A 16,165-nucleotide genomic window follows, 5' to 3' on the forward strand; every position below is an offset into this window, starting at 1 on the left:
GAAAAGCTTTTAACTCCCCATCAGTGCACAGAAAAAAAGGAAAACAGTCACAAAATTACACTCTGTACCATGGCACCTTAGCCTTGAGAAAACGACCCACAATCCCCTGCTGCCTTTTGTTATTCCTCTCTAAAAAACACACCCACCCTCCCTCCATCCCTCCCTCTCTGTAGCTCTCTCCTTTGCTTCTTGCCCATACTTGCCCAGACTCCAGTGCACTTCAGACGCTTTCGGAGCTAAAAGTATGCGTTGCATTGCAATGACATTTTTGCAGAGACCTGCTGCTTTTTGACGGCTTTCTTCAGCTGTTGCTGTTGTTCCTGTTGCTCCGAGCTACGCCTAGATACCGAGCAGCATGTTCCGACGCACTAAAAGGTACAGCGAGAGACGGAGGGTTTGGTTTCTTTGATGTGAAGTGTGGTAGTAGTGGCTTTCTATTTCACTCATTCTCTCTACATCTTATTCTTTCCCTCAGTTTTCTCTCTGCGAGATTCTTAACAAAGAGGCTTGTTCTGACACTGACTCGTGTGTGAGGTCACTCTTTGCTTTTGTGTCTAACTTGGTTTTAGATGTCTGCTCTGTTCTGCTGAGTTTGCATGTTGAGAGTGATTTTTAGTAGATTACAGAATACTGTGACTGTAACACCAGACGTCTGACAGCTTGTAGAGAGATCAGTTTATGAAGTCCCAGCTGTGGTTGGAAGGTGAAAACTTGTGAAATATTTTCACGATATGCAATCATAGTATTTTATTTGCGATATGCATGCAGGATATGCATTACCCACGCATTCATTTATTCATGGTGGCCCGCCACGATTAAATTATCTGCTGATTTTCTATTTTTGGAGCTGTGCTGTTTATTAGGAACACTATTGGAATATACTTTTTGGTTATTCACCTCACACTCAAAGAGTAAGCAGCAGTGCATCAGGTGGAGTGAAAATAAAAGTTAACCATTGATTGCGCTGGGTCTAAAAGTTTGCTTTCACTCACCTCTGCAGCTGCTGCTCCTCTCATCCATCAGCTGCAATACCGCATAGGCACGCTTGCTCATGGCGATGGCGTCACTCTCGTTTTTGAGCACGCCTTCCATGAGTCTACTTTGAAAACAATGGATTTAAGAGCACAAAAACATGGCGTGTGTACAGACCCTAACCACTTAGATAGTGCTGTGGGCGGGACATTTGGCGAGGCTAGTGGCTACTGGGATAAACTGGCTTCAAGGCTGAGTGGCTTTCTTTGGAGCCTGCAGTATAACCGTATCATCAGCATGTTAGCACATTAGCACGTTGGCATTAAGCTGCAATTTCAGTTGTGTCTGAGTACAGCGTCACAGAGCTGCTAGCTTGGCTGTAGGCTTTTAAGCGTGGTTTACACAGCAATGGTTCTTGCATTTTAACACCAAAATGATAAAAATGACCCGTGAGTATGTTGTAGAACTAAACAGAGCAACATATAAATGTTTTAAATTGAGGCTTAGTCAAAATGTTGAGATTGAGATCTATACTTAAGTCTTTAGCTCTGGTCCTGGCTTTGTTGAATATGATGTGAATGTAACATGAAGTTATTGAAAAATGACTCATCGTAGTGACATTTCCAGCAGACCTGCAGGTAGACTGATTCACCGCCTGAAGTGGTCAATCAAACCAACATGAGTCAGACAGAACGACATGTTTAGATGGATTTTTCCTGGGGTCTGATTCACTAATGGGGAGAGATGTTTTTCTGTAGCTGGTTGATCTGGTGGTTATTTCAGGCAAGCTTTCTTGTGCAAGACCTCGAATCCTTGCTTTGCACATAGATAAGTTTATCATCACATTTCTTAAAAAAATTATGTAAGCGTTATTCTCCTTTGTGCTTATGATACTTTTAATCACACTGATGTCACCAGCCTGAAAATCTGAGGTGACATTAAAGCGCCGGGGGTTTTCTTTAGGCAGCGACAGTAGTTGATGTCGTGCTGAGTCTCTCGGAGTGACTTCATTCTCCCCTGCTGATTAGGGATTAAACCGACTTCTATTACAGCAGAGACTCTCACTACCTCACACCTGAGCCCAGACACACAGGCAGACAGATGGAAATATTGTGACGTCTTTTTCATGCCTGCCACAGCAGCGCTCAAACCCAGGAGGAATCATTTTTAATAATCTTGCAAATGTGGGGTTCAGGGTACGGGGAGCGCTGTGTGTTATATCTAAAGTCTAAGACATATTTCTCTCTATTTTCTGAAAGGTTAAGAACCAAAGTCACAGCTGGGAAAAAGAAACGAACAAGTGAATGCGTGATGAAGCTGTGGTGGAAGAAGTATTCAGATCCTTTACAAGAGTAAAAGTACTAATATCACACTTTAAAAATACTCTGTTACAGCTTAAAGCCTTGTATTGATCATTTTATATAAGAGTGAGCAGGTATATTTAGGTAAAAGTACTTAAAGTATTAAAAAATAAATGCAGAAAAAAACACCTGAAAAACTCAAAATTTTGGAGAAAAAAAACTGTAAAAATACAAAAACATATATATGTAAAAAAATTACACTCAAAACTGATTAAAAAACACATAAAAAACAACTAAAAAACTCAACATAATTTAAAAACAATAGAAAAAAACACCCTGAAACTCAAAATTATAAAAACACACACACACAAAATATGTAAAATAAAACTAAAAATTATAAAAAAGCCCCCTTAAAACTTAAAATTATTTTAAAAGAAATAGATAAATAATTGAATGTTTATAAAAATAATTGGCAATTAATTTTCTGTCAGCTGACTGATTGATCAACTAACCATTTCAACTGTACTTGTATAAACTGTTTGGTAATTTATAGCAACATAATATACAATATAAACTCTTCTTATGTTTTTTTAATGCAAAATTCTTGTAAGTAACTAAAGTGTTAAGATAAATGTAGTGAAGGTAAAAAGCCCAGTATTTCCCTTTGACATGTAGTGGAGTAAAAGTATAAAAAGACATGATAGAAAATACGCAGGTAAAAGTACTTGTGCCTCAAATTTATACTGAAGTGCAGTACTTAGTAAAAGTACTTAGTTACATTCCACTGCCGTGATTAGGATAATGAAAGTGAAGGAGGTGGAAAAGACAGTTGTGCAAGAGGTGAAAGGAGGCTGAGAGGGAGCGCAGGGCCCGGGGGTGATATCTGTGTGTGCTCCTCCATTAGGGACCAGCTCACTAAGGTTACGTGAGCATTCAAGACACGCACACACGAGCTTTGACCGCCTCTCCTTCGCTCTCTATTCTTTCTGTTTTTTCCTTCCATTCATTCTTTCTTTGTCTTATTCATGTCAAGTGTAGAAAGATTCAGTCCTAACCTCATTTAATGATGAGGTTGTGCTCATGCAAGTTTTTCCTGATTTATGTGTGCACATTTGTACTTGTGTGTGTGTGTGTTTGTGTGTGTTCACTAATTGACCCCTGAACAGCTATTGTCAGATCATCGCTCTGCAGCCGTAACCAGGCGAGGCAGCTCTGTCAAGCTTTGTTTCTCCACATGCTGAATCCGGTGTGCGTGCAGCTGTGGTGAGAGTGGCCCCGTTAATACCTATTAACAGCGTCCTGTGTGATCCCATCACTAGTGGACATCGCTAAATCCAAGCGTAAACAACCACCGAGATGCAAATCTTGTACAAGAGATGTGTTTTTAAAAGAATCAGTCGGGAAAAGACAGCAAGAGACAGAATCCAAAATCAACTGGGTGAGCTGAACTTCATTAGTTCTTATCGTGATAAACTTTATTATGTGTTGGATGAGAATGATAGACTGACATACGTAGTTAGAGAGCTTAGCAGAATATCAGTAGACCTTTGTCACAGCAGCAGTTTATGTTTGTCAAAGTAGGAAAGGCACAGGTGTAAGTGATGGCATTAAAAAACAGCTCGGGCTGTGATGGTATGGATTTTTTTCTTGCTGCAATGAAAAAAGCAACTTGTCTCTGTGGTTCTGCAGTTTATGACCATTTACGATCGTCTGGTCACATCTCTCGCCACGTCCAGGTGTCTCACTTCCTCTTCCTCTCCTGGCGGTTAATACAATTAAAGTTACATCCAGTAACTGCTATGACTAACAGCAGGTCATTAATAACAGTAACACTGGTCTGTTGTTGCAACCACAGTAAGAGTATAGTGATATTCATTGCAACTCCAGTAATATCTGCTGTTTTATGGTTCGTGTCCACAGGGGCCACTTTGAGGCCAATGGGCTGTCTACTCCCAGATATTAAACTAGACCAACAAGGCTTATTTTAAAGATTTCTAATATATTATGAAAAAGTTCACCAAAATTTGTTTCTGAAAACATCTGATGTGAGAAATTAGCCATGCAGTTGCAAACCGGTCTTTATTTTAGATCCAGATTTCAATAATTGGCTCAAAAAAGTCAAAAGAGTTTCTTCCAGCGTCCCCTGGTGAAACTGGCCACTTGACCCTCTCCGTTTTTTGGGGGGCATTTTATGCCGATATTGAATTGATGTAGCTTTGTTGCTGTAGTTTCGAATCACCTCCGTACCAATCACTCTACTCTCTGATCCCGGCTACTCCACTTCATGTTTCGATCTACCATCTTTTGTACTACAACTATGAATCCCAGCAGCCCCAAAATTACACAGAGGGAGCATGAGAGTGCCCCCTTGTGCCAGCCGCCGAAAACACACTTTGATGTATATATACGTCAATGGCACTCAATGTGTTAACATCCTTATAACCATATTTTATTAAATGTTATTATAACAGTAGTGTATTCAACTTTATTATATGACAGTAGCTATTTTATTGAACGGTATTATAACTGCAGTTCATTCAGTAATTTTGTATTTTAGTAGTTAAAATTTGTTTAAAGGACAAAAATATCAAGATATATATTGTTTATCGCAATAAAGCCTTAAAATATCGCAATATTATTTTAAAGCCATATTTCCCCGCTAGTTGGATGTTAAAGGAAAACTTAGGGACTTAATAACTGGAGAGAATATATTTTGTGTGTGTGTGTGTGTGTGAGACCCTCAGGTGTTTTGGCTCAGGTGCACTGTGCTGTGGGGCAGACAGACACCTCAGAGTCACACAGCTCTCTCTCTCTCTCTCTCTCTCTCTCTCTCACACACACACACACACACACACACACACACACACAAAGTATATCCTCTCAACACACCAACACACACCATCACTTACAAACACTCCTCCTCTGTAACTAAATCACATATTACACTTCACTTAACCGATTACATGCAAAGTGAAGGAGGTCAGCGAGAGGCGGAGACACCTGAGTCACCCTGTAGAGCCTCAAAGTGCTGCAGCTTTCCGCCGCAGGCGCTCGCAATACACACAGGCTCACACTGTAGGTGCTACACCTCCCATTATCTCTCGGTAAAGCGCTGTGTCTTTTTTTGTTTTTTTTTCCCCCCTCTCAGAGTAATGGGACTCTTATTCTGTTTGATCCTCCCTCTCAGGGCATCTCTTACAGGAAAACACTTTTGAGGACACAGCCTTCTCAACAGCCCTAAATTTACCCCTGCTTGAGAGATATTGCTACTGTCAGCTGTGGAGTAGCTCCCGACACTGAAACACAAGATTTTATTTTGGCCTATTACAGGAAAAAAAAACAACAAAAGGAAAATAGAGCCTTTAATCCCGACTGAAGTGTTGTCAGGGATGTTTGGGAAGAGAGGTGAAAAAAAGGCCGACTGTGTCTGTTGGACTTCTCTCCTGGACATTGTGTTTTAGGCCGGGCGATGATTTTGACATTTAACACACTGCTCGGTGCAGTCGGGTGGAGATGTGACGGAGCGGTGGGAGGACAGTGCTGCGCCTCAGGGCCGTCACAGTGACCACTTTGGCTTCTGTTGTGGCCTTTTACTGCTGATCATGTGACCTGCTGGACCATATTGTTACGTTTACTCACTCAAAGACTCTCATAGGACGGGCTGATAGGAATCAATACATACTAAATACATCACTCTGGTATCGTACCATAGTACTAGAGCTGGAACGATATTTTTTAATATTTGCTTAATCAATTAAGTAAAAGTTTGAATGCTAAATCTGCCTCTGTTATCAAGGTAAAAAAAAAAAACAACTGTATATTTGAGAGACTGGAACCATGCAAAAAAGAATTTGCATGAAAAAAAAAATGTATACATATATATACCAATACACCATGCAGTGTTTTTTGCATGAGAAATAACTTATACAATTATAGAAAATGCACTTTTATGTGGTTTGTGCACAAACATTTCAATTGGTAAAGTAATTATCTCATCGTAGTAGTGAAGTAAAAAGTATAATATTTCCCTCTGAAGTGTAATGAAGTAGAAGTAAAAAATGACTTGAAATTAAAATACTCAAGTAAAGTAAAAGTTTGAATGCTAAATCTGCCACTGTTATCAAGGTAAAAAAACAAAAAAAAAACCTATATATTTGAGAAGCTTGAACCGTGCATGTTTTTTTACTTGAAAAATGACTTAAACAATTACATTAAATAAAAAAAATACATGTATATAAAAATGCACAAAAATCTTAATTTTTGTAAAGTAGTTATCTAATAATAGTAGTACAGTAAAAGTATACTATTTCCCTCTGAAGTGTAGTAGAGTAGAAGTAATAAGTATATATATACATATATACATGCCAGCTCTGGTTTCTTTTACTTAAGAGCAGAGCTTAAGTTAAAAAAATAATAAAATTTGGTTAATCCCAAAAATCACTGGGCACTAAAAATGTGTATATTGTTTCTTGCATGAGGTTCAGCGTCTTGTTGTTATTTTGTCTTGTTTACATTTGGACCTCAGAAGGGGCTGAAGTATCTGCATCAACTTATAAGGATCCCAATAAATCAAAAGTAGAGATCATGTATTTCGTGTCGCCCCCTCGCTCCCCCTCCACCCTCCAACACTGAACTTGAGTGACTCCTATAACGAGCCGTTTTCCTCTTTCTTCTCCTCTCCCTCGCTGTGGTCCACACTCGGCGTTGTCAGAAGCCTCCCGGCACACTGCATAGCAACAAGCGGTCATGTGACCCCCCCAGAGATGCCAAATAAAATCTCCTCTGTTTTTTTCTTCCTGTAATAAAGTGCTCAAGTCTTTTCATGCTGTTATAAAACTTTACGGACAAATATACAGTCAAAGAAAAGCTGCATCAAAAAACAAACAAAAAATTACAATTAAAGCGCTGAATATGTGATATTTATTTCTTTCTGCTTCCTCCTTCCTTTTTTCCCTGAAGAGCCCCTTTCATCTTCCCCGCCAGCACATCACTGATTTATTCACCACTATCATTTCTAGCTCCCATTCATTCCCTGCACCCCTCATGCTGTGGAGGTAAACACACCAGGCTTCCCCGACTCCTCATCAGCAGTTTTTCCTCCCTCTCCGCCTCCCTCCTTCTCCTCTTTGAAGTGCTCTTCTTGCTTCTAGCATCACTTTCTTTTTTGTTTCTGCCTCTGTGTTTGCCCTGATCCCTCCTCCTCGCCTCAGATCTGCTTTCTGTTTGACTTTGTGCATCACGGCTCCATCTGAGTGGTTTCGTATGAATGGGCGGTTCAGTTTGATCAATATTAATGGTGCCCCTGCTGTTAAGTAGAGGGAGGAGTATGAACATGCAGAGGATGAAGGCTCCTGTTTGTCTGGCTTTGTTAGAGCCATACTTGCTATGGAAGTAAACGCTGAATACTTTATATTGTACTTTAAACACCACTGAATTCATGGCATTGAAATATTTTACTTTGAAAACCATGTATTTAATTCTTTTTATTGGAATTTACCTGTAATTTGCACTTTTAAAAAACTAAAAGTGAATGTATTTTTTTTCAGTGTTTACAAATTTAGACCCAAAACAATCAAAAATTATGTATGTTGCGAATGACATTGGCAAAACAAAAAAAAAAAATTCAGATTGCTAAAATTCAATAGGTCAATCTAGAAATTTAAAAATAGATCCAGGCTGGTCAAATTCAGATCTAAAAATTTGAGTTGAAAAAAAGCTAAGAACAGGACAGGCAATCAATACTGACCAATTAAATTCATAGAAACAATATGAGACATTAAAATTACTTTGAAAACTATGTAGCTGAATTTAATTATTTGGTCTTGATTGGTCAAATTTAGATCTAGAAATTCAAGCTGGGAAAAAGGAATCAAAAAGCAGCATCTGGTCTACCCTGGACAAGACAAGCAATTAAGCCTGACTGTTTTTTGTTTTTTTCAAATAAAGACATTTCATATTATAATTTTAAAAATTCAATTTTAAAATTTGCCTAATACCTTTACCTAATGCTGAACCTATATCTTTTTTATTTTAATTTATTTATGTTTTTTTTTTTACTTTATGAACAGAGGCAGAGGCACCTTATTTATTTGTGAAAAAAAATTAAATGCCAGCTTTTGATATTGCAAATCAAGAAATTTAATATTTGAATATCATAAAGGTGAATTGAGAAAAAAGACATTGAGATGCATAGTTTAAAAGTAAAATACCTTATATATTCACTCGTGGTTAGAGGCTGTTAAAAAAAAAATCATCAAATATTTTTGTCGCATATTTGCTTCCATAACCCCCCCCCATGTTGTCTGCTCACAGTGAACAATATTTCCCCATGTAGTCTGTTTATGCCATCTTTGGTGTTTGTGCAGTGTGTGTGTGTGTGTGTGTGTGTGTGTGTGTGTGTGTGTGTGTGTGTGTGTGTGTGTGTGTGTGTGTGTGTGTGTTAGTAGTGGTGGAAAAAACTGGGTCATGTTTACCTTGCTCCTCTGTGGGTTATGAGCACCACTGAGCGTGCTCTAAACCTGCAGCTCTAATTCTTGATTTTCTTTCCTGCTAAATTTGTAGTCACCCTGTTTCCCTAAACATTCGCTTCCCTCATTTCTGTCATGATTACAGCAGCAAACACCTCCCTATCTCTCCGCACATCTCCTCCCTCATCCTCCCTCATCCTCCCTCATCCTCCACACCTCCGGCCCTCAGCAGCAGCACGTACTCTCCAGATTTACTGAGTGCGGCGGAGCGCGTCTCTCCTCCCCTCTCCTGATCTTGAATGACCATCGAGCAAGAGCGGGCATGATTGCTCTGAAATTTTGGACTCAGCAGCTGCATACTTGCTGGATATGTAAAATAAATACGTGGCAGTTTAGTGTCTACATGTTTTTACACAGAAGTGGACTCTGACTGCGTTTCCGGGGGAAATTCAAGGCCGAGCGCTGCGTGTTTTACAGCCAGCCTCCGTTGATTTCCTGCAGCACCGAGAATCTGTTAAACAAGAATAGTTCTGCTGCTCGGTTTGACTTTGTTTTAGCCTCTCTCTGTCTTTCTGGAGTAATGAAAGCCAGTGAAGCTGTGCTGAACTTTGCACACAGACATGCGTGTGCTCTCAATAGGCAGCTTTCCATTAACCCTCAAATTTTGCAAATTGAAATTTTCAATGGAGACATGTCATTTTAGCTAAGTTTTACGCTCACATGAGGTGGTATTTCAGGTGATCTGAGAAAGCCATATTTCACAAAACTGCAGTGGGAGCACTTTTTTTTTTGGCTTTTCTCGGTCACATGATGCTATGTCTGTGTGTTTGTCAGTAGGAACTGGCTCCCTCATGATGCAGCAGGAGCTACAGGAGCTGTTATTGCATCACATAACTCTTCAAAAGTTGAGTGGATCATCCGGAAGTTTTGAATCGACAATTCCTCCGTGAAATCGTGGGCTATCAGCTCCCAGAAATCCCTCATACATGGTCGCTCCCACGTATAAGGGGCTCTTCTTTCCGTTATCGCTCACCTATGTGGTCTTTGATTGGAAATAATGACGGCTAGTGTGGTGGCTACAATAGAAATAAAGCTGCTAATGTTTTGAACATCCATCATCATGCTTTTTGGAATCTTATCCTGAGAGGAGAAGTCGCAAAACATCACTTAATGGAAACACAGTCATCTCGCAATTGTGTTTTATTAACATTTTGAAAATGTTGCTTAATTTTTGCAGAAATCTCAAATGGAAACCTGCCAGTTGATGTGATCAGTGGGATCAGTGGAAGGACAGGGCAGTCCACTTACCAGAGGAAAAGGATTGCATTGTACATTTCTTGAAAACCACAAATTTGATCATATCAGCGTTTCTGAAATGGTTTTTAACAAACTGTGGCTCTTTATCCAGCTGCTTTTTAGCCCCCAAATGTGTTTTATAGGGATCTATCGCTGTTTTCTTGAAGCTTTTAGCTCCCAAATGTGGCCATTTTTTTGGGACCCATGGCTCTTTTTCCAGTGGCACCAAACCCGGGTGCTTTCTAAGGACATGTCACTTTTTTTCCATTAACTTTTCAGCCCCCAAATAGGGAGTATCCTCTGCTGTTTCCTGCAGCTTTTAGGCGCCTAAAGTGGGTGTATTTAAGTGAGCCGTTGCTGTTTGGCTTGCGTCTTATTCGCCCCTAAACGTGAATGTTTGTTAGGGATCCATCACTGTTTTACCTGCGGCTTTTTGCCATCCAAGAGAGGTTGTTTTTTTGGGAACCTGTGGTTGTTTTTTCAACTGCTTTTCAGCCCCCAGATATGGGTGTTTTTCAGGAACCTGTCACAGTTTTCCTTGCAGCTTCTTAGCCTCCAAACATGGGTGTTTTTTAGGGGCTGGTTTCTGCTTTTCCTACTAGAATAGTGGCATCAAAAGGGTTGTTTTTAACAGTGACTTTGCTGCTTTTCCTGCAGGAGCTGTGCTTCCAAAGCAGGTTGAGTTTGAAAGTATATACTACATAATAACATGCAAATGTGACATATCTGTGGTTTGCAGAAACATTTCAGAAACGTTTCAGCCTTTCTCAGACTTACTGAAGTAATAAAAGCCAGTGAAGGTATGTTGACCCTTGCACACTGACACACACACACACACACACACACACACACACACACACACACACACACACAGAGTTATTGATGTAATCATTGTTCTCAGCTGTAGGACAGGGAGTGTGTATGAACTAGATTATTGCAGCTTCAGAGAAAAAAAAAGATTTAAGGTTATGGGTTAATGTCAGGATTTAATTTACAAAGTGTGAGACGGTACAACCGCAGTTATTGAACCTGCACGTTTAATCCAACCTATCGGTAATCAATATGCATCAGGCTACTTATAGATCTGATTGATCCGGACATCCTGTGTGCAGTTAGAATAATGAAAACATATAGATGAGATGGTGCTGCCTTTGTTTGTAAACTGAATGTCATATTTATATTTGATTTTTTTAAAGTAAAAAAAAAAACCACAAATACTTAAAATTAGCACAAAAAAGATAAAAATAAAAAAAATCTAATTATATTATAATATATATACTAATAATATATATGATATATTTAATATAATATAATAAACTACTATGCTAATAATAAAAAAAATATAGGATAGATATATACATCTCAAAGTAATTATAAATACAGTTTTCGATTTTACATACTTTTTGATAATATTCTAATGAATCTCTCTTTTTTTAAACTAATTTTTAGGATCCCTTTCTTGTCACCTTTTACTAATTTTTGGCCCGTAATGACATTTTGCAGATGCCTTTTTGCACATTTTTGCAAAAAGAAATCAAACTAATCTGCTAACATTTCAAAGGTTTGAATACTTGTTAATGGCGTCTGAATGCAGCACAGGAAAACTGATGTAGCTCCAGGTGATAAAGGGTTAATTCAGCTTCAGATGATGCCTTCCTCTGTTTTTATTATGTGCAATGCATTGTGTTTCGGATGATGGGGGAGGGGTTTCCTTTCTGTAGTCACGTGCCTGCAGCATGACCTTGATTTTTTTTCTTAACTGGTTCATTGTGTAATATCAATAATATTAATGTTTGTATTTTTATTTATCAGAAGTATTAGTGTTTTTTTTTGTTGGAAAATTTCTTGTGGGATCAGTCATTAATTCAGTTGTAGGATGAATTATTAACATCCAGATGTGAAACACTGTAATGCTGGAGGTAAAGCAGAGCATCATCTGCCTCTCAGAGTCTCTGCATATCTTCAGCTCACCGTGGTGATCCCATCTCAGCCAGCTCACGCCACTACACACTGAGTGTCAACCAAGGTGTGTGTGTGTGTGTGTGTGTGTGTGTGTGTGTGTGTGTGTGTGTGTGTGTGTGTGTGTGTGGAGGCTGATGCATACTGCTCACATGTGAACCCATGTGACCACGGCTGAAAGAGAAAGAGAGGGAGGGGGGGGGGGACCAACCATTCACCTCATCCGACAACGTAGACGAGATGTTTGCATTGTGTTTGTTCTCTTTGTTCCCAGTTGTTTATATTTGCATTCATGTGTTTGCCCCTCGCTACCCTGAAAAATCAAAGCACATTGTGCCGCACGTGTTTTTTAAAGCCTTTGCATTTACTGTTGCAGTGTAGGCGTTCAAACAAAATTAGAGGATCGCTTGAATACAAAAAGCTCACTTGACTACATAATGGTGTGTGTGAGTTGGATACAGTAATATTGTGAGCAGTGTGAGTGTGTGTGGAGTCCACGGGCAAATTTTAGGTGACTCAGTGTGATAGTGACTGCAATTAGCTCAATTAGCAACTGTTTGGTACATTTTAAATGCTTTTCATTTTTCTTTTTTTGTTGATAATTTTGGCTGTGTTCATGCATATGGCATACATTTTTGGCAAGATTGTGTATTTTTGTTTAATCTGTGAATTTCCAGCTCAGCTGCTGCAATAAGTCTAAAATACACTGTGGAAACTAAATTGTTACATTCAGACTGTTAAGTGCAAAAATTGCAACGCTGAAACCCATTTAAACTGCAATTTTTGATCCCACAGCCATCAAAGCATAAAAACACGCATTATATTATTTCTGGGTGTCATTCTGGGCTTTTGGTATTTTCCACATGACATAATTTTTACCATATTTGGCATATGGAGAAAATACATGCTATTTTCACTAGGTGCACTGTCACAATCAGTGTTGCTGCAAGTCAGTGACATATCCCAGGCTCTACTTTGCATGTAGTATGTTATATTGTTTTTTTTCATCCAAAAACAGCATCCCAAAGTGGCATCATGACAAAAACCTGGCATTTAACTGGTTACATTTCTGAAAATAAATGATTATTTAATATTTATGATTAGAACTGATGTTGGTTAAAAATAAATAAGCAGAAAATAATATTAATGTATAATATTTTTAAGCTTGACTTTGAAAAGTGCATTTTGTGCACAGAGCTAAATGAGTGTTTTTAATATTAGGGGTTAAAAAACATAATTAACTGAGGTCCTGAAAAAGTGATTATTTCCATCTTTTCTCATCTATCTTGTCTTCTGTCGCCTCTCTAACTCTGCCTCCCTCTCATCTCGCTCCTCATTTCTTATCGCGGCTGAGAGGAGGCAGACAGGGATGGATGACTGAGGAAATTGAATTCGTCTTATCGCTGTTGTGCTCCTGCAGTGAGCCTTGCTTTTTGCACGGGTCGGCCTCCTCTGCACCTCTACGTGCACCCGCAGCGTGCACATATTCACACACACACAAACACGACTCAGCTGTGGTAACTTTGACAGGCGTCATGTTTACATGTGTGTCTCTCTGTTTCTTCATAAGCTGCCGCACAAGCAACAGGAAGAGTCTGATCCTGACCACCACGTCTCCCACGCTGCCTCGACCACACTCCCCTCTGCCCCTCCCTGGACACCTCGGTACGTAGAGCAACAAATCACACCTCAGCTGTGAATTTGATTCATATTTTTATTGATGTTAGGGATGCACAATACCAGAATATGTTTTTAATATCAGATATACTGATATATTGCAACTCTATTGCTTCATAACAAATATTGATATATCCATTTTTTCTAGCTTATGTTAGTGATCATCATCTCTTCTGTGCTGGAATTACCATCATCATATTATGCATACTCCTATTGTGATGGCCCACCAGCAGATGGACACAAAAAATATGATGCTTTTTAGTGTATACAGTATTTATTCATTGTACCAAAAAAAAAAAAACAAACTCAACTTAGGGTTGCTGTTTTGAAGTGTTTTTCTATAAAATAGTAATATTAAATTAAATTGTATAAATCTTATTAATAATTTATTTACTAATTGTATTCAATATTTAAAATATTGGTTTTGTGATATTGGCAGAAATCAGCATGTTGGCTGATTCCAATATCTGCTGATACTATCTGATATTATTATGCGTTCCTAACGTCAAAAGATGGAAGATATAATGCCTTCTTTTATAAATATATATATTGTGTGTTTATACGTATATATATATATGTACCACAAACTCTCTGATTGTGTGCCGAGTTGTCTTTAGGCCGGTCTGCTTGCTTACACTAAATAAACTTTGTTTAAATCGTTCATCTGTGAAAAAGCCTCCAATCGAATCTCTCAGTGGATGAATCAAAAACACCCACATTAGTGACCACAGAAAGGCAGAATAAATAAAAAGCGTGAGGCACAGAGCATTCATCAGTCTAAAAATCAATGCTAGGCCTTTATGATTTGGAAAAAATACATAATCAATTTCACAGCCTTTTACCCTCTGAAACTCTCTCTGATGATTATGAATAGTCACACTGTCGTATTGAACCACAGAATCAGTGTGAGACAGTTTTACTGTGAAACATCACAGGGGCGGGGACCGGGGACGGGGACAGGGGACACTCTGCCCGCCTGAGGGCCGCTTACGCAAAGTGTTTCTAGTATTTTAGGACATTCTAGGATTTTATGGGGTTTTTTTTGGGAGTTTAGGACTTTTCTAGGATATTAGGATGTGTCTAGGATTTTAGTCTGTTTGCAGGATTTTAGGATATTTCAAGGGTTTTAGAACATTTCTAGGATTTCAGGACTTTTCCAGGATTTAAGGACTTTTCCAGGATTTTAGGACATTTCTAGGATTTCAGGGCTTTTCCAGGATTTAAGGACTTTTCCAGGATTTTAGGACATTTCTAGGATTTTAGGATATTTCAAAGATTTTAGGATATTTTTAGGATTTTAGGACTTTTCCAGGATTTCAGGACTTTTCTATGATTTTTGGACGTTTAGAGCATTTCTTGGATTTCAGGGTGTTTCTAGGATTTTAGGATTTTAAAGACTTTTCCAGGATTTTAGGACTTTTCCAGGATTTTAGGATATTTTTAGGATTTTAGGACTTTTCCAGGATTTCAGGACTTTTCTATGATTTTTGGACGTGTCCAGGATTTTAGGACATTTCTAGGATTTTAGTATATTCCCATGATTTTAAGATATTCCTAGTATTTTAGGAATTTCGAGGAATTTTACACTCTGGCACCTTATGTATGCTGATGGTACAAAAACAATTCCCAGTGTGAATCACTTTATTTTTTATTTTGAATTAGAAAATGGTTAGGGGGCTAGATTCGGCCCATGGGCCGTAAGTTGAATCTTTAAAGTGTGCTTTGTTTTCGTTACATCCTCTTTTCCAACATTTTTGTCTCCCTCCTTTAAGTCTCATCGTCTCTGAATGTCTTGTTGTCCCAACAGGAAGCAGCCCTCTGGACAGCCCACGAAATTTCTCTCCCAGCAACCCTGCACACTTCTCGTTCGCCTCCTCCAGAAGGTCTCTGCTTTACATCTCTACATATGTTCAGTGTGATTTCACATGTTGACTCTCGCCTGTGTTTGTGCCAGAGACGTGAGAGAGACAGAAAGTGAGACAGACAAACAGAAGTCAGGTCAGCGTGAGACAAAGGCGGGGGGGAGAGGGAACAAGTGAGCATCAGAGGACAGAGGAGGTGTGTATCTGTTGTTGTGTGAGGTCTCACACATCCTGGGGAGCAGGGAGCCTCTCGCTGCACCCGCAGTGTAACAGGCTGACTCATGTATGACACGGCCAAGCCATTACATCCACAGTGTCTGTGTGTTTGTTCACGCTGCTCTGCTGACACTGTGTGTCTGTGTGTGTCTGTGTGTGTTTGCGTGTGTGTGCGGATGAACGTGTGCATTTCTTGACATGGAAGTGTTTTTATATTTTAGTTTTAAGCAGAAGGTTTTTAGGTTGCTTTATTCATTACAAGTATGCATTCATACACTAAATCCGCCTGTCCACACACTATTGTGTGCTTCTGCAGCTTTTAATTACAACCTTAATTACAATTTGGCAGCAGCAAAAACGATTTTAGCCACCTAAAAGCACAAATGTCAGTTTAAGTGTACACTGTATTTTGAAT

The 16,165-nt window shown here is 39.0% G+C and overlaps 1 protein-coding gene across 4 annotated transcripts in view; it reads left to right on the forward strand.

The window, feature by feature from the left end:
• LOC121956177 (microtubule-associated serine/threonine-protein kinase 1-like) overlaps positions 1-16,165 on the forward strand; it is a 59,845-nt gene that overhangs the window by 15,122 nt on the left and 28,558 nt on the right. For 2 of the 4 annotated variants that reach the window (XM_042504303.1, XM_042504304.1), the window contains exons 3-4: positions 13,566-13,660; positions 15,480-15,555. In XM_042504303.1, the coding sequence (XP_042360237.1) occupies positions 13,566-13,660; positions 15,480-15,555 (171 nt within the window). Of the gene's footprint in view, positions 1-262; positions 376-13,565; positions 13,661-15,479; positions 15,556-15,665; positions 15,731-16,165 lie in introns of those variants that run through there. The other 2 variants (XM_042504305.1, XM_042504306.1) reach the window with 2 other exon arrangements.

This window comes from Plectropomus leopardus, chromosome 17 (genome assembly GCF_008729295.1).
Source record: "Plectropomus leopardus isolate mb chromosome 17, YSFRI_Pleo_2.0, whole genome shotgun sequence".
Classification (NCBI taxonomy): domain Eukaryota; kingdom Metazoa; phylum Chordata; class Actinopteri; order Perciformes; family Serranidae; genus Plectropomus; species Plectropomus leopardus.